This window comes from Narcine bancroftii, chromosome 7, assembly GCF_036971445.1.
Source record: "Narcine bancroftii isolate sNarBan1 chromosome 7, sNarBan1.hap1, whole genome shotgun sequence".
Lineage (NCBI taxonomy): Eukaryota > Metazoa > Chordata > Chondrichthyes > Torpediniformes > Narcinidae > Narcine > Narcine bancroftii.
The window spans coordinates 168,165,196-168,185,973 of record NC_091475.1 but is presented as its reverse complement, the minus strand read 5'-3'; the positions used below and the strand labels follow the sequence as shown (position 1 = coordinate 168,185,973).

Below are 20,778 nucleotides of genomic sequence, written 5' to 3'. Positions count from 1 at the left end.
AGTCTTCTATGCCCCAATCCTTGCAACGATTCTATCTCTACATTAATCCCCATTGAGCCTTTACTTATCCAATATTTTCCAGCAGACTTGCCTGCAGATTTTACTTTCCATTATCTGAAATTCCTTCAAATTATTTTGATTGTGAAGCTACAGAAATTGGTATTATATGAGTTGGTTTCTCAGGTTAAAATCTTTCAGAAAGCATCCCATTTTAGCAATAGGATGACCTGAAGCCCCAAGATATACTTGTATGTGTGTCCATAACACATTTGCAGATACCTTAATACATTGAATGTTGGGCCTGCATCACAAGGGAGCTGGCTTAATCCTAAACTATTCAACTGAGTATTGCTTCCTCTAATTCCCCTCTCCACATTCATTCTCCCTTATCCCTTTTTATTCCAATTGACCTTTCTTGATTGTGATAAAGTGTCACCCCTAATGTCTATATTGACCTGACCTGACCTTCAGAGTAGACAGGATAAGACACCCACATAAACAGGCACATTCTGTTGGTCAGTTATTGTCTACAATCAGATGATGAAAGAGTCAAACACTACATTGTCAATAGCAGACAATCCCAGTTTTAATTCCAGTGTTAGCCCTTTCTTACACTTTCTTACCTGCACTTATTCCAGTCCTTGGTGATGTGCTCCACTTTGACCTTCTGGAAACTAGTGCCTCAAGTTCTCATTCTTGGACTTAAATATCGTTCCCATCCTTTCCTACCTCTGTCATTTTATCCAATGCTAAAATCCACATCTATTCTCCTGATTCACTTCATTTGTCATCCTAATGTGGCTGGTATTCTCAAAATGATTCAGTGTGGCGGCACACATCCTCATGGCAAACCGATGCCACTTGTATCACCACGTGGCGGGGCAGCCATGGGGAAATGGTGTTGTCAGAGGTTTCTCTCTGACTCCAGCATCCCTTCCAGCAGCGATTATGACATCACAATGCACCAGGTTTCTGAGCTCATGCTGCCCTTAAAGGGGCGTGTTGAATTTGAATAAAAACAGTCATTAATGACCCTCAACATGGTGGCTGTGTTTCCTCCACAGCTCATACCGCCACAGTGGTGACCCCAATGAGCCCAGATGTTTTTCTGGACTCGAAACATCGTGGTTTCAGCAGAGGTTAACACTGTCTCCATCAAACATTCCCCCTTTTGGACCCACAGACTGAGAACATGGTTCGGGCAGGCGGAAGCACAATTTCAACTCCGCAACATCTCCTCAGATACCACAATGTTCTATCATATCGTGAGCGCACTGAACCAAGATATGGCAGCGAGGGTGGATTTGATCATCCACCACCCCCCAGCTATGGGCAACTACACCACCCTTAAAGACCTGCTGCTTCGGGCTAACTCCCCAGCAATGGGCTTCCAGGCTCCTTCACCTAGATGGGCTTGGAGACCATAGTCCATCGGTACTAATGGATGAAATACTAGCCCTGGCAGAAGACCACAAGCCTTGTTTTCTCTTCTGCCATATATTCCTGGAGCAGATTCAAGAGGACATCCAGCTGCTCCTCACAGATGAAGACTTCTCGAACACGAGGAGAGCAGCACCCCGTGCGGATGCCCTCTGGCACACGAAGAGGAAGAACAAGGCAGCCCTCAACCAGGTGGTATGACCAGGAGCCAGCCGACCGCAAGCCACTCCCAAGACCAAGCCAGAGGAGGGCCAATTGACCTGGTCTTTCTCCCACCAGCACTGGGGAGCGCAAGCCTGTAAGTGCTGCCAGCCCTGCGGATTTCAGGGAAACGAGCAGGACAGCCGCCATTGATGGCTGTGACGGCTGGCCTTACAAACAGCCTCCTTCATGTGACGGATCCACCAGCTGCCAATTCCTGGTGGACACAGGGGATGAGCTCAGCATCCTTCCACCCACAGCATTAGAGACTCGCACCCGATCTCGAGATCCAACCCTGTGGGCGGCCAACACCTGCACCATCAGGACCTACAGCACACGCAGGGCAGAGATCCAGATTGGGAAGGAGAAGTTCCACTGGAGGTTCATTCTAGTCTCCGTGGCCATCGTGCTGTTAGGGGCCAACTTCCTCAGAGCTCACGGTCTACTGGTTGACATGTAGGGCAAAAGGCTGGTCAACGCCTAAATGTTCCACTCCACCTGACTGGACACAGCTCAAGCCCGTAGGCCTGAGATCACCGCCATAGCTGCTCCCAGGGATGAGTTTGACAAGATCCTCCATGAATTCATCACCATCTTAGAGCCTTGGTTCAACACCGCCCTACCCCAGCATGGGGTCTTCCTCCACATCACCACACAGGGCCCCCCGCAGCATGCTAGACCAAGATGGCTGCCGCCTGAGAAGCCCCAGAAGGCAAAGGAGGAGTTCTCCAGGCTCCAGGAACTGGGAATCGTCCTGTGCTTGGACAGCGCCTTGGCATCGCCACTCCATATGGTCCCAAAATTGTCCAGGGGCTGGACTACCGTTGGTTGAATAATGCAACCACGGGTACCCGGTGTCCCACATATAGGACTTCTCTGACAACCTCCACGGTGCATGGGTCTTCTCCAAAATGGACCTCATGCGGGGATACCATCAGATACTGGTGCATCCAGATGACGTGGGTAAGACGGCCGTTATCACCCCTTTTGGCCTCTTCAAGTTCCTGCATATGCCTTCGGTCTAAAGAACGCAGCCCAAATATTCCAGTGCCTCATGGACATGGTTGGAAAAGATCTGGACTTTGTGTTCATTTACCTGGATGATATTCTCATTGCCAGTCACAACCGTGATGAACACAAAGCCCACCTCTGCACACTCTTTGCCTGGCTGGCTGATTTCAGCCTCACAGTCAACATGGCCAAATACCAGTTCGGCAAGGAGTCCTTCCAGTTACTGGGGCACACCATTTCAGTGGCTGGGGCTGTGCCGGCACTGGAGAAGGTAGCGGCTGTTCAACGATTCCCCAAACCCTCCACCCTGAAAGGCCTCCAAGAGTTCGCAGGGATGGTGAACTTTTACCGTCGTTTCATCCCCGGAGCCGTGCGCACCATGCGCCGATTGTTCGCACTCATGGCCACCAAAGAAAAGACTTTATCATGGTCAGAGGAGGCGGACAGGGCTTTCATTGTGACAAGAGAGGCTCTAGCCAGCACCACACTGCTGGTGTACCCGTGGTTGGAGGCGCACACGGCGCTCTCCGTTGACGCCTCAGCTACAGCAGTGGGGGGATTCTGGAACAGTGGCTCGAAGGACAATGGAGCCCGCTGACCTTTTTCAGCAAGCAGCTGTGCCCGCCGGAGCTCAAATACAGCGCCTTCGACCGGGAGCTCCTGGCACTATATTTGGCCATCCGCCATTTTTTCTACTTCCTCAAGGTCAGGCCATTCACAGCCTTCATGGATCACAATCCCCTCACTCAAGCACTGGCGATGGCCAAGGATCCGTGGTCCGCCAGTCAGCAGCACCATCTCTCGTACGTGTCTGAGTTCACGACCAGCATGCGACACAGGGCCAGCAAGGACAATGTAGTGGTGGATGCGCTCTCCCGTCCAGCCATCAACAGTCTTGCGCCCCGCCTGGATTACGAGCAATGGCTCAGGCACAGAGGAACGATGCGGAGAAGCAAGCCTTGCGGACCACCAACTCAGGCCTAAAACTCGAGGATGACTGGGTGCCCAGCAGCCCGGACACATTGCTCTGCAATGACTCAACAGGCACACTGCGCCTGGTGGTCCTGCCACACTGGAGGGCGAAGGTCTTCAGTCTGATCCACGATCTCGCTCACCCAGTGGTAAAGACAACCATGCAGATGGTCACGGAGTGGTTTGTGTGGCACGGGCTGAAAAAGGAGGTGGTGGAACTGGCCAGGAACTGTACCAGGTGCCAGACCTCCAATGTCCAGCGACACACGCGAGCCCCCATCCAGAACTTCAACCCGGCATTTTGCAGATTCCAACACATCCATGTTGACGTTGTCGGGCGCAGTTCACATCTGCCCTATGGACTCAGATGGCAAAGTTCCTGGGGGTCAAGCTCCACCACACCACAGCATACCACTCTCAGTCCAATAGGTTGGTGGAGAGGTTCCACAGGCACCTGAAGGCATCACTATGGCTAGGCTCTCTGGACCAGACTGAGCGGACAAACTACCCTGGGTCCTCCTTGGGATTAGGACGACACCCAAGGAGGACCAGCAGTCTTCAGCAGCAGAGATGGTCTATGGTGCACCACTTTCCCTGCTGGGTGAGTTTTTTGGCCCAGACCCTGACACCATGGCCACCGACAAAAACCTGCTGGTGGACCTACGCAGGCGACTGGCCTCCCTAGCTCCCCCATCCCCGGAAAACCATGGCACCCGGCCGTTTCATCTCCCCAAAGAGCTCGACTCGGCCCAGTTCATTTTCGTGCGGAGGGGACCACAAGGTGAACCGCTACAGCGGCTGTATGAGGGGCCATACAAAGTCTTTTACTGGTCCGGCGGAACCTTCACCCTGGACATTAGGGGGAGAGAGAAACTTTTTACAGCCAGTGCAGACAGCCGCGCCCAATCGCCGGGGCCAGCCGCCAAAGCGACAGGACGCGTATCCGGTTCTGTGGGGGGTTGTGTGGCGGCTCACATCCTCATGGCGAACCGGCCCTGCTTGTATTGCCACGTGGCGGGGCAGCCATGGGGAAAAGGCGTTGTCAGAGGTTTCTCTCTGACTCCAGCATCCCTTCGAGCGCACGCTCTGGGCAGCGATTATGATGTCACAATGCACCAGGTGACTGAGCTCATTATAGGGGCGTGTGAATTTGAATAAAACTGTTGTTAACGACCCTCAACGTGGTGGCTGTGTTTCCTCCACTACTCACACCACCACACCAGCTCCTTTTCCTATCCTCTTTCACTAACATTGTGGAAACAAGCTAACCACTTACTTTTTCCATGTATTTGGTGCATCGTTCAATTTAACCCGATCTATCAAGCAGCGCGGGATGTATTTTGCATTGATGCAAACACTTTAATTCACATTGAGAGTTCAGGCCATCATTATTCTGCAAATTATGTTTTAGTAATGAAAGAAATGAAGAACAAATGCAAAGTGGTAATCCTGGCATCATAAATTTCAATTCAAATTAAAAAAGCTAATAAAAATAATGAAAGATTGCTTTATAGATTAGATAATGACAGAGCATGAATGAATGAAAAATGATTATTTACTCATAGGGAGATAAGAATTAGGAAGGTAATGAGGTGGTCATCCCTATTGAAATTATCATTAGAAAAGAAGGGCGAAATCTCAATCAACTCTATGTATTGATGGAGTAGAGAATACTTTGGCACAGAGGGAACTGAGCAGTACAGTGGTACACCAAGCAGAGTCACTGAATCAGTTCCAGAGACCTGGATTCAATCCTGATCTGAGGTGGTGTTTGTCTGGAATTAAAACTTTCTCCATTACTGCATAAGTTTTCTCCGTGTTTTCCATTTCTTCCCACATCGCAAAGATGTGTGAGTTGATGGATTAATTGGTAACTGCAGATGGCCTCCACTGTGTAGATGAGTGATAGAATCTGGGGGTGGGGTTAGTGTTAGTAGATGGGAATCTGAGCAGAATAAATAAAATGGGATTAACATAGAATTAGTTTAAATGGGTGTTTTATGGACGGCGCAGATTCAGTGGCCCAAAGAGACTGCTCCCATGCAGTCTCTGGCACTGAGCAGCGATCTGAAGCAAAGAGAAATACATGACTGCAGAAAATATCACAAGCAAAAATGTAAGAAATCTGGCTTAGAGGCCTCCTTCTTCAGTGTTAACCATATTCTTACAGATAATCAGTGTAAAATATTCTGATGGTATAAAAATACAGAGCATTCACATAAAAATATGATTTTGATTGTAGTTTAATGGGGCAACTTCAACTATTTGTTTATTTTTACTTACTTGAAAAGATAGTTGAGCATCAATCCATTAGAATTTTATTTGTGTCCACTATTAGTTTTTTTTTTCTGCTTAACCAACCCTTTTTTCTGTCCAGTCACCTTAAGTCACCATCTAGTCATTTTTGTTTTATTTACCAACCTAACAAAGCCAAGGAGCAGACAACATCTCAAAATAGGCCAAACAAAAATAGAAAAGTTTCCTGTTCTCTCCATGATTTCTTTACCAGTATAAATATCGTGAAGACATGCGGAACAAAGATTGAAGTAAGTAATTTGATACATTGAGCCAATATAAAACAAATGAAAACAGTAAAAACAGTAACACCTGCCTTACCTGGAACTCATCCACGTTAACCCTTCTTTCAAAAGTTCCTTAAATATATGTTTTCAACTGCTCTTTTAGTCCTATTCCCTAATTCTCTCATCAAACTAGAATCAGAATTCACCGTCGTGAACAAGTCATGAAATTTGGTGTTTGAAGCAGCGTCATAGTGTAAACATTCATATTATAACCATCTTGCAACATTACTACCATAAAAAAATTAAAATAATAGTGCCCGAAAAGTAAGGCAATATCTTTAATTATTCAGGAATCTGATGGCAGCGGGGAAGGAGCTGTCCTTGTGCCATTGAGTGCTCATCTTTAGGCTCCTATACCTTTTCCCTGATGGTAGCAGAATGAAGGGGCATGGCCTGGGTTGTGGGGTTCTTTAAGGATAGAGGCTTTTTTTTAAGACACCGCTTTAGCTTCCTATTATTGTCCATTTTTTATCATCATATTATTAAAGTATTCTGAAATATCTTACAGTGTGAAAAGCAATAATTGCCAGTCCTTGCCCTTGACTGAGTATTACGTGATGTTAAAGGTTCCACATCTTAGTATTTTTTTTAATTTATAGCTTTAATTTAGAGATACAGCATGGTGACAGGCCCTTCCAGCTCATGTGCCCACACTGCCCAAATACATTCAATTAACCTACCAACCCTGTATGTCTTTGAAAAGTAGGAGGGAACCTGGGGAAAATTCACGCAGACTCGGGGAAAACATGCAAACTTTACAGCCGCATTAATAGCTGTTAGCGTTGCACTAACCACTATGCAAACCATGTTGATTTGATCAGTTACAGTATAAGAACATAAGAAATAGGAGCAGGAGTAGGCCATCCAGCCCATTGGGCCTGTACTTGTACCTTCTTTAGAAGAGAATCAGAATTTCAGAATCAGAATGCCTTGTCATGAACATGAGACACAATTTGTCATTGTGCAGTATTAACTTAGGAGCATAAGAAATAAGAGCAGGAATAGCCCATCCGTCCCGTCGAGCTTGCTCCACTATGTGAGATCATGGCTGATCTGATAATAGGCTCATCTCCACCTACATGCCTTTTCCCCATACCAACCTTGTCTTAAATATATTTACTGAAGTGCCTCCACTGCCTGGATGGGCAGTGAATTCCATGGATTCACCACTCTCTGGGAAAGCAGTTCCTCCTCATCTCCATTCTAAATCTACTCCCTCAAATCTTAAGCCCATGTCCCCTTGTCCTCGACTCCCCCACCAATGTGAACAACTTACCATCCTCCATCTTATCCACTCCTTCCTTAATTTTATACATTTATATACAGTTAAAGGAAGATAAAATTAAGATTGAATTGTTATTTTAATCAGTGATCTCATTTGTGGCTCCTTTGAGGAAAAAAAATTAATAATACAGAACCCAAAATCATCATCAATGCTCACTCGAGGTTGATTTTGTGCATTCGTGAATTCTGGATAATTAAGCGTGATCAGAGAAGCCAAATGTAGGCAGAATTTTTATTGTTCTCTCAAATTCCATTATCCACCAAGGTTCATCTTAAACTCTCTTCACTTAAAATCCAGATCTTCAATCTGTACTTTTTCATCCAGATTTTTATTCTGGTTTTACTTTTAATGATTTCTTACGAGTGAAAACAATCTTGTACGGTTGACGGGCATAAATCAAGCTGATGGATACAACTGTATTTCATGCATCGGACAGGTTCTATTTAAAAATGAAGCCAACTGTAGCATAGTTGTGAATTGTTTCCATTGACATATTATGTTTTCTGAGTTCATTGATGTCGAGCCTTATTTCTGCTTCAGCTGATGTATAATAAATACAGGTATAAAAGTTAGATCGAACCCGATAAAGTGTTTTGCAATTGTATTTCATCATTTTTGTAATTGAAGGATTGATTTCATGGTAAGCTAATTGCCACCTTAATTATAAAAAGCATCAGCTTTTTTGAAAAACAGTCATTTGTCTTATAATATATATGCCCATTCTGTCTGTTCAACTGAAATTATCTACTTCAATATCAACTCTCTGCCCTTGTTCAATATTTTTACTTCTTGCTTTTGTATTAATTAATGCAATCACCTTTTAAATAGCAATTTAGTATTATATCAATGTGCAATTTTTAACTTTTTGAAAACATCAGTGTACTAAAAGATATACTGCAAAGTTTATTTGTAACAATTGTGTAGTAAATTGCTCCTATTGTCTAACAAGGCAGATTTTTATTTTATTTATATAATTGTTTAATATAGGCCTCTTGTACATGGACCAAATATTATGCCAGATTTATTTATTGTTTTGTTTAGTGCACGAACCAAAACTTAACCATTTCTAATCCTCAAAGACCAACACTGTCTATATATTTGTAATTCTGGACAGATTTCTGATGGCAATAATTTTTTCAAAAGGTTTGCTTCCTGAAAAAAAATTGGGGATTATGAAAGACAAGGTTAAGCTGAACACAAAGATAATTTCAGATTTGCTGTTTAACGTAGAAAGTTGGAGAAATATTAAATTAACTTTTATTGAATTTAGTATTAAGCGTACATATACTCATCTCAAATGTAACAGAATGTATCACTACTGTTACAACATTGACAAGTCATTTCTGCTGTATTGAATCTTCCTGAAGACAATAAATGCTATTGTTAAGTACACTCACTATGCTATTGCCTGATGAACATGTGCATCAACATGCGCTCTATCTATATCAATGAAATGCATAGCATCTGTATATATGAGCTACTTTTATCGTCTGTCTGACTAAGCATGCCCAGGCTAAAGGCAACATTTGCCCAGCTCCTGCACTGAGTGCATGCCCAGGCATGCTTGGAGTGACTAAAATAGCTTACAAACTATGACAGGAAATCACAAAATAAGTTGTATCTTAAATAAACAGTATGCAATAGGAAATTTCTAAGATGATTTTTGTAATCAGCGGCCCAAAATACACCCAAAAGTGTTCAGGAAGCAAAATCTTTGTTGTCCAGTGTTGTCTTGGTGACAAATTGAGTTTTTAAATGTAAAATAAACTGTATAAAGTGTTAAATATTTAAATAATTGTCATTCACTGTTATGCTTGCTGCTTTTTTGCATTTGTTCTTCAATAATTAAACAGCCAACTAATTTGTACAAGTTGTGACTACTAACAGAGAGCAATCACCTCACAGCAATTTATCGACAAGAGGATACAATCAATGTCATGAATAATGGATATATACAGAGCCCGCGATTTCCTCTCAACTATCCAAGGAGCATTTTATTGACATGGAGACTGCTTTCTCCTGAAAACACAAGGATACAGTTGGTGTTCGATACTCGCTTTGGTCTGGAGGAACCAGAAAATGATATCTGCAGGTAAGCAGAATGATGCATAAGTTATAAGAAACCCAATTCCTATCAGTTTTATATATGTTCAGGTAAAACTTTAAGCCATAGGGTTTGAATATCATGTGATAAGTGCTGCAAATGTACTTCCAGTGTCAAATACAGCTGACAGTGAAGGATTGCAGAATAGAAAATAAAACACAAGTCAAGACAATTTTATTGTCATCTGATTGCACAAGAATAACTGGATGAAACAGCATTCTCCGGTCATCGGTGCAAAACACACACACACAAGACATAACACAATACCAACAAACAGTACATATGCAGAAGAAGAATTCACAACTAAATAAATATTGTTTCGTGAATATGAAAATCTCGGAGGGTTAGTGTGAGCAGTTCCTTTGGTCGTCCAGCATTCTCACTGCCAATGGGAAGAAGCTGTTCCTCAGCCTGGTGGTGCTGGCCCTGGCATTCTTGTGTCTCTTTCCCGACGGGAGCAGCTGAAAGATGCTGTGTGGGGGGGTGGGGGGGGTGGTTGAAGGGGTCCTCAATGATTTTTTTGCACCCTCTTCAGACAAATGAGTGCACAGGACAACATACACGTAGACTACTTGGCCTCTCAAGTCTGTGCTAACCATGATGTCAATCTAACTGGTTGCATTTGCCTGCAGATGATCTGAATCCCACTATTCCTTGCTTGTCTGTCTAAATGTGCCCTTATCATAATTATGATAGCTACTTCTACCACCTCCTCTGGCACTTAACTGCCACCCCTCCAAGGACTGTTTTGTATAATTAGCTGTTACCTAATGTTGTCCCAAGACTTGGGGATGCCAATTATCTTTGTAAGCTGTTAATAAATTAAAGTCCCTCTATTGAAAGTTAATATTACTGGCAATTTCCAATTACTCAGAGAGTGAATAAATAAGATTTGGAGACAGCTGTCAAAAGGGAAAAGAAGCTCTTAAGCATTCCTTTTTATGTGTTTTCTTTCATGCACTGGTTGTAAAGAGGCAGATTTCCTGCATTGTTGACATGAAGGACATTGTTTGACCTGCTGAGCTTCTCCAGCATTTTGTGTCTTTTACTTCAACCACGGGGTCTACAGATTTTCATGATTTCCTTAGCCCATTTGTTATGTCTGTTAATTAGTTTCACGTTTATGGCACATGAATGTACAAGAATGGAGGGATACGTATCAAGTGCAAATAGCAAAGTTTTATTTTAATTCAGCATTAAGTTCGGCATTGACATTGTGAGCCTGTTGCTGTCCTATTCTCTTTGATTTCTCCCATAAAGTACTATATTAGAATCTGGTACCACCACAGCCATGCCACCATTTATCAAGGTAGAACAGTGAATGCAAAGCTACAGAGAGCAAGCACTGATTGGCCTCTTCTGAACCCTTATTTCCCATACACCAATCCCTTCTACACAGCACATATCTGACAACATGTCTTTAAATTATTACATCCTTTGTGAATGGAGCACAAAAATTACTTTTTAGGCCAATATTTTCATATGTAATTCAACTAATATTGTGAAGTCTGCTCCCCCAAGCTTTTAACCATCATTCCGAATGACTTTCACAAAACAGAACAGCAGATTAAATTGGCTATGAAGTGGTTGTAAATGTGAAAAAGATTATCCCAATTATCACCATAGATAACATTGCATCTGCTTTTGTAAGTAGATGCTTCAAAGCTAAATGCAGGCAATAATTTCATGTTGCTTTCAAAACTGATGTTGCCTTCTATTTTAAATATTAAAATAATGTGATGTGAATTGTATTGCTCTCATCCAAGCTGTTAGTATCATGACAGTTTAAAAATTCAAAATACCACCAATGTAGTGTGATTAACTGGTAAGAATTCCTTCACTTTCAGAACATTAAATACCAAATGAGTCAAAATCAACATACTAGCTTGCATAAATTGAGTTGCGAAGAAGGGGGCTGAAATAGCAAAACTTGGAGAAAGTCAAGCATGCCATTTTGACCAGCATAGAGTGAAACCAGGGAGGACCAATTGTAAAGGAAGTTGAGAATTCCCCACCTCAGATGGCTGTGGATGATGGATGAATTGAAATGATTAATACTGAGACTAGAGTGGATAGTGGGTTGATACGCAACAGGTGATGGCACATTAGAAATCCTACATCAAGCTACTGATGAGTAGAAAAGTACAGAAGCCAGCATTCTGAACTAAAAAGAAAAATGCTGGAGATATTCAGCAGGACAGGGCAGCAAGTGTGGAAACAGGGATCCTTTACGGTGCACAGAATGGGAAGATTTGAGAGAATAAGGCTGCTGACGACGTGATCAGGGGAGACTGGCTAGTGGGTACCAGGTATCAGAACCAGGGATTCATGAAGAAAGGATCCTGAAGGGCCTCGGGGACTGAAGGCTTCCTGATTGAGTTGTAGTTTTGGATCTGGAGCTTGGATAGCTGATGAACTGAATGATAAATTTGTGCAACTGCAGAGGCTGCGGAAGCACTGGAGGTGAATCCATGGACGCTCAATGTTTCTGGAGGGACTCCATGTTTCTCTTTCTCTCTTAATGTTAGGAATGCTAGGGACCCTAATGGTGACTCTTTGTATGCTTTATGGCAGGCAGAAGGCAATTTCATGTAATATTACGTTCTGTACTATTACATGACAATAAAGAAATCTTGGATATTAAAGAGAATGTCTATGATATGACACAAATGCTGTGGATTCTAGTTAAGACAGGGCAAAGAGGACTTACCAAGTAAATTTTTTAAAAACTGCAAATGTTAGAAATCTAAAATAAAAGAGAACATTCTGGAAATATTCAGCAGGATTAAGGCTTCATCTGTGTGAAAAGAAACAAAGTTTCAGGTCAAAGTCCCTTATTCAGCCTGGGAAGGAGACAAAAGGAACTCATTGAACTTTCTAGAGCCGCTTTCAGGTGGCCAGAATACCCAAATGTAAAGCCACCTAAAATACCCAAATACGATTGTTGGGAGGCCACCTAAAAGCAGAGAACCCTGACCAGAGGAGTACTTCCCCAACCCTCCTCGGGTAGGTGTACTCTCCGCTTCTGAGCACTCCCCCTAGGCACCCGAAAGCAGCAGGACTACAGCTACTGTTGACAGGAGCCAGCGTTTGCTCCACAGTCAGGTTCCAGAACAGCGCCTTCGGCGCTGCCACCTGAATGTCGCTTCACATACACCCGCAGCCGGCTCCGGAGCCACATTCTCCCAGCTATTCCACCTGAAAGCGGCTTTGGAGGGGAGGTCTCTGATAGGGTGAAACCATGGTAAGTATGGGAATAACCTCTGAACAAGGTTATCTAGTTAATAGTGAATGGGTGCAGTTAGAGAATGAGAGCACCAACAAAAGAATATAGGAGTTGTGAAATACAGAGCAGGCAGATGCACTCTGGTTGGGTACATCCTCCATTCCCAGAGGGTAAAAAAGGGGAGAAAAAGAAACAAGCTGATCCTGTCTCACAGATGGATGATGGATGTGGATAGAAATTCAGTTACCTGAAGTTGTGGAATTCAATATTAGATCCGGAAGGTTGCGACATGCCCAGATGGAAGACAAGGTTTTGTTGCTCATTGGACTTCATTGTAACAGTACAGGAGGCACAGAGTAACAGATCAGAGTGGAAGAGGGATGGAAAATTAAAGGAGCAAGTAACTGGAAGCTCAGAGTTGCTTTGCAAATTGAACACATGTGCTCTGCAAAGCAATCACCCAGGTCTGGACTTGAAACATTCACTGACCATTTCTACCTATGGATGCTGTCAGACCTGCTGAGTTCTATCAGCAATTCTTTGCTCAAATTCCACCAAATACAGTTTTTGTGCTATTCTACTTTTAAAGAGGTTTGCCATGCATTCAAATGAATGGGGCCATACTAGATGCCAGGTGTGACTGGCATAGGACTGATGCTATATACCTAATTCCTTAGCTCCATATAATATATAACCAATGCTGGACTTAGTACTGAGTCAACGATGGACATAATTCAAAGGCAGGATAAGTCAGCACTACTTTACAGATGCACATTAGCTTAATCCAGCCCAGTGTTATCCAGATCTTCATCTTGTTGGGTAGATGAAGATGCAGTCAGAGGTAACAGATATGACCAGATTTACAAGGTAAGAATAGACCAGGGTTTCATTTTCCAGTAATGATACATCACTCATTGTGACCAAGTCCACAGGAGTGAATGTTGTATGGATATGGCTGTATGAGTTAGAATTCTATTACTATATAGCTTAATTGTAGCTCCACTCGATCCTTCAATGTGTAAGTGAATGAATTATATGCAAGTCCATTGGAGCTAAATTGCATGCTCCACCTAAAGTGTAAAATAGGGATCTCACCTAATACAATTCTTACTTAAATGAAGAAATGTGTTTCTTTATTAGGTAAATAGGCATAGTTTATTTAAATTTAATATTGTCTAAAATTAATACCAAATTAATGAAAGCATCATGACCACCTAGAGAATATTTACTGGTATTTTATTGCTTCTTCAGCAGAATTTTGAGTGAAATCTATGGGCTTTGTATCCCTGTTTAGTAAAGGGATCAGCCTCCTTGCCCTTTGGAGATTATTCATCAAATTGTCAATAGTTACTAATAAAAGTGACTTCCTGGAGAAAAAGGTACTCTGGCTTCTTTCAAAGAGTGTGACTGGAAATTTCTTAAGAAGCGGAGGAACATAAAAAAAAATAAAATGACAAAGATAAATTATCAAGGGAGCAAATTCTGCAATATTCAATTACCTTTGATGCTTTTATGATGCTATGTGTGACCTTAATTTAAAAATAGGAATCTTAGGAATAAACATAATACATTCTCTACTGTTCATTTCTTTAACAATAAATTAAAGGTATCTTTGACTTACTCCAAAGGTGGAGCTGTTCTGCTTCTATCCCTCTTTTAGCAATAGAAATGCAATTTTTACCTCTGAAGGTTAATTTTATATTTATAGTGCAACATATACATGCATTAGCCATATACTGGATGATTTTCTGCCATGATTCAATGAAAAGAACATAGTTCTTATTAAAGTTTATTTTCTGCAGTGAGAACATATATGCATTTTTCACAAGATGTCAGAAAGCAACTGTGCTGAGACAGTTCTGACTTTACAAACACTCTATTCCTCATTGCTGACCTATGTGGTCAGCTCACCATGACAATGTCTTTATGCCTAGCAATACCGAAAGTCTGACCCTACATCAATTACAATCATTTGTGGCTCTTGCCCATCTTCAGACCATTGGGAACACATGTAGTTTCACTTCCCAAATTAACTTTTGACTTGAGATCACCCTTTCACACTGTTTTCTCTGTCAATGTTTTTTTCTCAAGCGTTGACTGATCCCTATCCCCTTCAGCATATATTTCCTCATATATTTTCATAGCATTCCACTGAAAATTAAAATAAACAAAATTTCTGATAGAATTTTTTGATTTCAAGGTCAAACAGCTTTGAAGAATACTGATGTTGGCGGTGAATAAATTTGCATGTGGATATTTTGCACACATCTGAAGTAGCTGAGTAAAATTCTGCACAATCTCAAATTATTTGGTGTTCCTCCATTCTATTCCCTACAATATCAAAAGTCATATCACCTGAAGTATGTTTTGTGTCACTCTTTAATTAAAGTCTGATAAAACTTCATATTCAATAAAATCACCAAGTGAGGTGAATGATACTTATATTTAAAAAAAAAACAACCACTTCATTTAAGGAAACTGTTATAAACTTTCTCAATAGTTAAAATTTTAATCACATTCAAAATAGGAAGTTGTGAGTTTAGACAATTGCCAGAAATAATACTATTAGCATGTGTATAATTGAAGTAAATTTTATTTTGAGAAAGGGACAAAAAAAGTTATTGCTTAAATTCCCACAGTCATTCCTGGAATTATCACTCCTTAGTTGCCTAGTAACACAGCTTTCCAATTAAGCATGTAATCGATTTTGTTTTAAAATGCACAAAATTTGCATTTTTTTGATTATGTTTATTCAAGTACCCAGGTAGACTAACTTTAGTACACAATATTATGTTTATGAATAGAATGGCATAGATGAGATGCTTCTTTCTTTCACTTGTAGTTTTCTTCCTCCTTACGTGAAGTCGTCATGTGATGTCAAACTATTGATATAACACTCAGTTTGCTCACTTTGACTGCTATTCTTCCAATGCGAATGAAACTTGTGAGCTAGAAAGTGAATGTTTCATTAGTGTGTGGGAATTATGGGGGAAGGAGTTGAAGGTTATGCACCAGCAAAGGACACACACAGGCCTGCAAAGTTCAGGTAACTGATTACAGACCAAAGATCATCCATAATCTGACCTTCAGGCAGCTTTCATTTTATGTGTAAATTAGTACTGCCCCACACACTTTAATTTGGCTGTTAAAACACCCAAGGGACAATATTTATTGTAAAAATAAGTGCACTATTTACAGAAGTAATCACCAATATCTTGCATCCTCTATCTTTTAGGTATGACTTTGTAGAGGTGGAAGATATATCTGACACAAATCGAGTTATTCGAGGAAGATGGTGTGGAAATAAGGAAGTTCCTCCAAGACTAATATCAAAAAGCAACAGACTAAGGATAACCTTTAAATCAGATGAATATTTTGTGGCCAAACCTGGATTTCGCATTTATTACTCTCCAGTGGAAGTGGTATGTAATAGCCATTATTACATGTGTAAGTGAGGAATCATAATTTTGATTTATATATTTCATCAGTGGACTTTTATTGATGGGGTGGAGTCATTATCAATTAAATGATGAAGACTGTAGTCCAAAGTGAAATATGTCATAGGCATGATTCCATGGCTAAAATGTGTGCCTTCAAGAGAGGAAATAGCAAGTAAGAACAATTCATCTGATGCCCAGAACAGCTTTTATTATTTATCCCTTAAGTTTTTTGAGAATCTGTTTTGGAATATATAACAATATTATTTTAATTGTAGTAAGGCATCTTGAACAGTTTTGGGAGCTGGAAATATTTTGTCTGTAAAAATTGTGAGTCTCATTTTTAAAGGATGAAACAATGTTTGCAGTGATGGGAGTTTTCTGTCTTAAGGAGGGCAGAACTATTTTTGGGAGGGTCAAAGTAATCTCCGAATCAAGGTTATTCTAGCCTAGCCAGATGAAAGGGAAGAGATGGGAGGCAACTGGAGAACCCTATCAAAACCCGCGTGGTCTCAGGGAAAACATGCAGACTCCACACAAGCATTATCTGAATTCAGAATCATACCCAGGATGCTGGAGTTCTGTGGTGACCACACTATTTCCTGTGTCCATGTGCAGCCTTGTAATCTCATTTCAACCAAATGTTCTTCAGTTGCCACATTATAAGAAAACAACCCAAAAAATTAACTTTAAACATATGGACATGAAAGTTGCATCAATATTTTAAGGCTGAAAATGTTACTGAAAAGAATGAGATAAAGGGGACAAAATGTGCAACAGGACATGCTGAACAAGTTTTCATAATACAATATATGAAATTCTGTACTTAACAATAACAAAACTAAGGCAGAATAATATTTCAGTACAGGCTAGATGGGCCAAAGAACCTGTTTTTGTGCTGAAGTTGTTTATGGTTCTAAGAGTGATGTTTTATTAATATCAATGTATAAAAGTAAACTTAAAAAAACCTAAACATTCAGAGGGCTGCTTAAAGGTTAAATGCCCTGATAGTCAAAGGTCAACCACCCACAACCAAGCAAGATATTTTCCAGTTTATAGAATATATTGTATTTTGAAATGAGTTTCATTGACACAATATAAATTGGCATTAAGCAAGAGTTGTACATTTTTCCAACTTGTATCAACAGAGTATCTTTTTGAACTCCCCCACCCTGTACCCTCCAGCCGTGACCAATACTCCAAATAAATTGAAATTTCTGGCAGGGTAACAGAAACCATGTTTTGAATATTGCAGATGTTTTGTGGACTTGTCTGAATAGAATGCCAGATAGGTTTGCATTGATGATTGTCAATGAGAGGACAAGCAAATTGACAGTCTCAAAACTCATATCCTCTGATGCCAAAGACTTGAGGAAATTCTTGGCTGCTTCTTCAAAAATACTGATGTTCATCAATGGGATAGCTTGTATTGTGATCAAGTAATTTTAAATGCTGGCCACACATGTTCATTGCAATTGAATAAAATATGAAAGTTATGAAAGCTATTTTCCACAAGGCAATCACTTCAAAAGATAAATGTACCGAGTGCTGTCTGCCCTGGCTGAGCAAAAGCAGGGACTGTACAGAGTGAGAGTATTTACAATTAGTATTAAGTCCTGTCATATTGTTTATCTTCTCTCATCTGCCTCTGACAATCATAATATGCAGTTGAGGTTTTGTTGTAACAAGAAATGCCAAAGATGAAATAAAATTCCTTCAAAGTAAATAAAGTGAATTATAGTATGTTTCCAATTAACCAAAAAGTGATCAACCAAAATTCCGAATATCCAAAAAATTTTCGGGTGAGGTATGATGTCACAATTTGAAAAAAAGTTGGAAAAAAATGTATTCACCTTGCTCAAGTGGGGCTGCGGGGAATCAGTTTTACAAAGGAGTCCCGTGTCCAAAGGTTGCACATTGGAGTAAAGGACAGCACGGATTATTCATTTATAAATTGTCACTCACCCACACCCAACTGAGGAGCACTCTATCCCTGCTCACCCACCTGAGCCATGCTCTCTCCCCACTTGCCCACCCAAGCCGTGCTGCCACTCTCTCCATGTTTGCCTGTCCGAGTGGTGCTCTCCCCACTCACTTGAGCCGCTCCCTCTGTCAGATACCCTTTCATCGGGGTCGCTAAAATTCTGCTGAGGACCTACCACTTACAGGTAAGGTGAGACTTCGAGCTCTGGGGCAGGATCGGAGACCTCAGGCTCCAGGACAGGATCGGGGACCTCAGGCTCCAGGGCAGGATTGGCTTCGGCGATGGGGAGGTGTCGGGGTTTGGCAACTGTGTGGGGATGTGTCGGGGATACACGACAGCCGATACAAGTATTCTCCTGATGCTACTGGGCTGCTCTAGAGAAAATTCCTGAATAACCAAAGAATCAGCTTAACTGAGATAGGTGCGGTCCCAAGTATTTTGGATAATCGGAAACTTACTATATTAGTTTTCACATGTGCAAATGACAACTCAAAGTGGCTTCATGTAAAATTTTTCCCATTTTATTCCAATGTGCTGAATTGCAATTAATTCCTTTTTTTTTAATTCAACATACAGTACGATAATAGGGCCTTCCAGCCCACAAGCCTGTGCCATCCAAATAACCTACACCCCTGGTACATTATAATACATAATGCCTGGAGAAAAGCCACACAGACTTCGGAAGAACATACAAACTCCTTGCAGACAGTGCCGGATTCGAACCCAGGTTGCTAGTGCTGTTACAACATTGCACTAACCGCTACATAACCTGTGCCACCCTTGTTGAGGGTCACTCAGGTTATCTGTCCTTTCCATAAAGGAACCCAAAATCAGAGGCCATGTTTATCATTGATATAAGACAATTCATGACTACTTTTAACCAGTTGTTCTTTCAGAAAACACTGTCATGTGGGACGTCACATCTTCTATCAATAGAAGGAGAAAAGATTTCCAGTTGGACCCCATATAATGATTGGGGAAAAGATCAGACGTCAGATTTGAAAAGACCAACTTATAAATTTCTGCCACTGGTCTTCTAAAATGAAACCTTATTCAATATGTGTGTGGTTCATGGAACTGGGGATGAAAATAATTTTATAGGCATTAATTACCACCAAGAAATTACAAGCATCAAAATTAGCCTAATTCTTAAACTGTGCTTCCATCACATGAGATTCTATACCTAGACTTTCAAAATTCACACACACAAAAAAACAGCTAAATGGATAACCTTTAATCTCAAGATAAATTCAAACCAGTTTAACGTCAGAGTCAATATAATCTATCCTTCCTCATCCACTTGTAACAATACATATCTTGCACTGTTTACATTCCAGTCCCTATGACTTACCATTCCCATGCCTGAATGATGAGGCAGCTGATTTGTTCTCAAGCTTATGCCATTACTGCCCCAAATCAGTCATCTGATTGACCATATCCTCTGTTTATTCACATTCATCCTGTGGGAAATGTAGGCATCAGCTACTGATGGTCCAGTTTGGAATTGAGTTTGGCAAATGATAAATTATTTGAGAAAGGATGTTGCACAACTTCATAGAAAACACTAGCAGGTGGCAAGGTCATTTGCAGTATTTATTAGTTATGCATTCTAACATTATCATCAAGGTCATTAATGTGCATGCAATCTAATATACTAAAATTATTTTGTGAATAATTTTAATGCAATTTGTAGTTTCATATTATTATATCAATATTTTATATCAATTTTTATTCTGTTTCTTTTATTGTCATCATATATTTCCTGTTTATTTTAATCTGTTAGTCATGTTTAAATCCAGGGTGCATGTATTCCACGTGTAGGTTCCAGGATTGGAGTTTGGAATCAAGCTAGGATAATGTTAGCAATGATATTGAGTACCAAAGACCATCCAGAAGGATAAAGCAGTTAGAGGATAAAAGGTAGTACATTCACCCACTGGGGTCTGTTCTACTAAATTGTGGCTGAGCTGTATCCATTAACCCCTTGATATCCTTGCCCAATTTAACAACAGAGATGTATTGATAATCTCAGCTGCAAAGAAATATAATTAAGAGGAGACACTGACTAGTATGGGGCTGCATTATTATGAGCAGCAGAGGTTGAAAGGAGGTTCAATAGTGATACAAATTAAGTGTAGACAGGTTGAAAAAGACAGAGCTGTTTCCCATTGTAGAAAAAATAAGTAACCAAGAGACAGATGTTTGTCTTGTTGGAAGGAATTGAGGGATTTTGAGGAATGAATAATTCAGGTCTAAAATTCTAACTAAAGTATATTGACCTTCATTAGTTCAGGGATTGAGTTTAAGAGCCATGAGGCAATATTGCAGCTCTATGAAACTATGGTTAGGCCACACATGGAGTGTATCATTCAGTTCTGGTCACCTCATTACAGGAAAGCTATAAAAGCTTTAGAGAGAGTGGAGTGGAGATTTACTAAGATATTGCATGGATTGGAAAGTTTTCTATTTAGAGCAAAGAATGATGAGAAGTGAATTAATGGAGGTCTAGAAGATTATGATGGATAGGGTTGTCAGC

At 41.0% G+C, this 20,778-nt stretch overlaps 1 protein-coding gene and 1 long non-coding RNA gene across 15 annotated transcripts in view; one reads left to right on the top strand and one right to left on the bottom strand.

The window, feature by feature from the left end:
• The window catches only part of LOC138739352 (uncharacterized), a 188,564-nt gene extending 187,649 nt beyond the window's left edge, over positions 1-915 (bottom strand). For all 6 annotated transcript variants that reach the window (XR_011342194.1, XR_011342197.1, XR_011342196.1 and 3 more), the window contains exon 1: positions 624-915. This is a non-coding gene — a long non-coding RNA (uncharacterized lncRNA). The remainder of the gene's footprint in view (positions 1-623) is intronic.
• pdgfd (platelet derived growth factor d) overlaps positions 1-20,778 on the top strand; it is a 365,062-nt gene that overhangs the window by 276,125 nt on the left and 68,159 nt on the right. For 7 of the 9 annotated variants that reach the window (XM_069891208.1, XM_069891209.1, XM_069891212.1 and 4 more), the window contains 2 exons: positions 9,379-9,583; positions 16,057-16,243. In XM_069891208.1, the coding sequence (XP_069747309.1) occupies positions 9,379-9,583; positions 16,057-16,243 (392 nt within the window). Of the gene's footprint in view, positions 1-7,687; positions 7,710-9,378; positions 9,584-16,056; positions 16,244-20,778 lie in introns of those variants that run through there. The other 2 variants (XM_069891216.1, XM_069891211.1) reach the window with 2 other exon arrangements.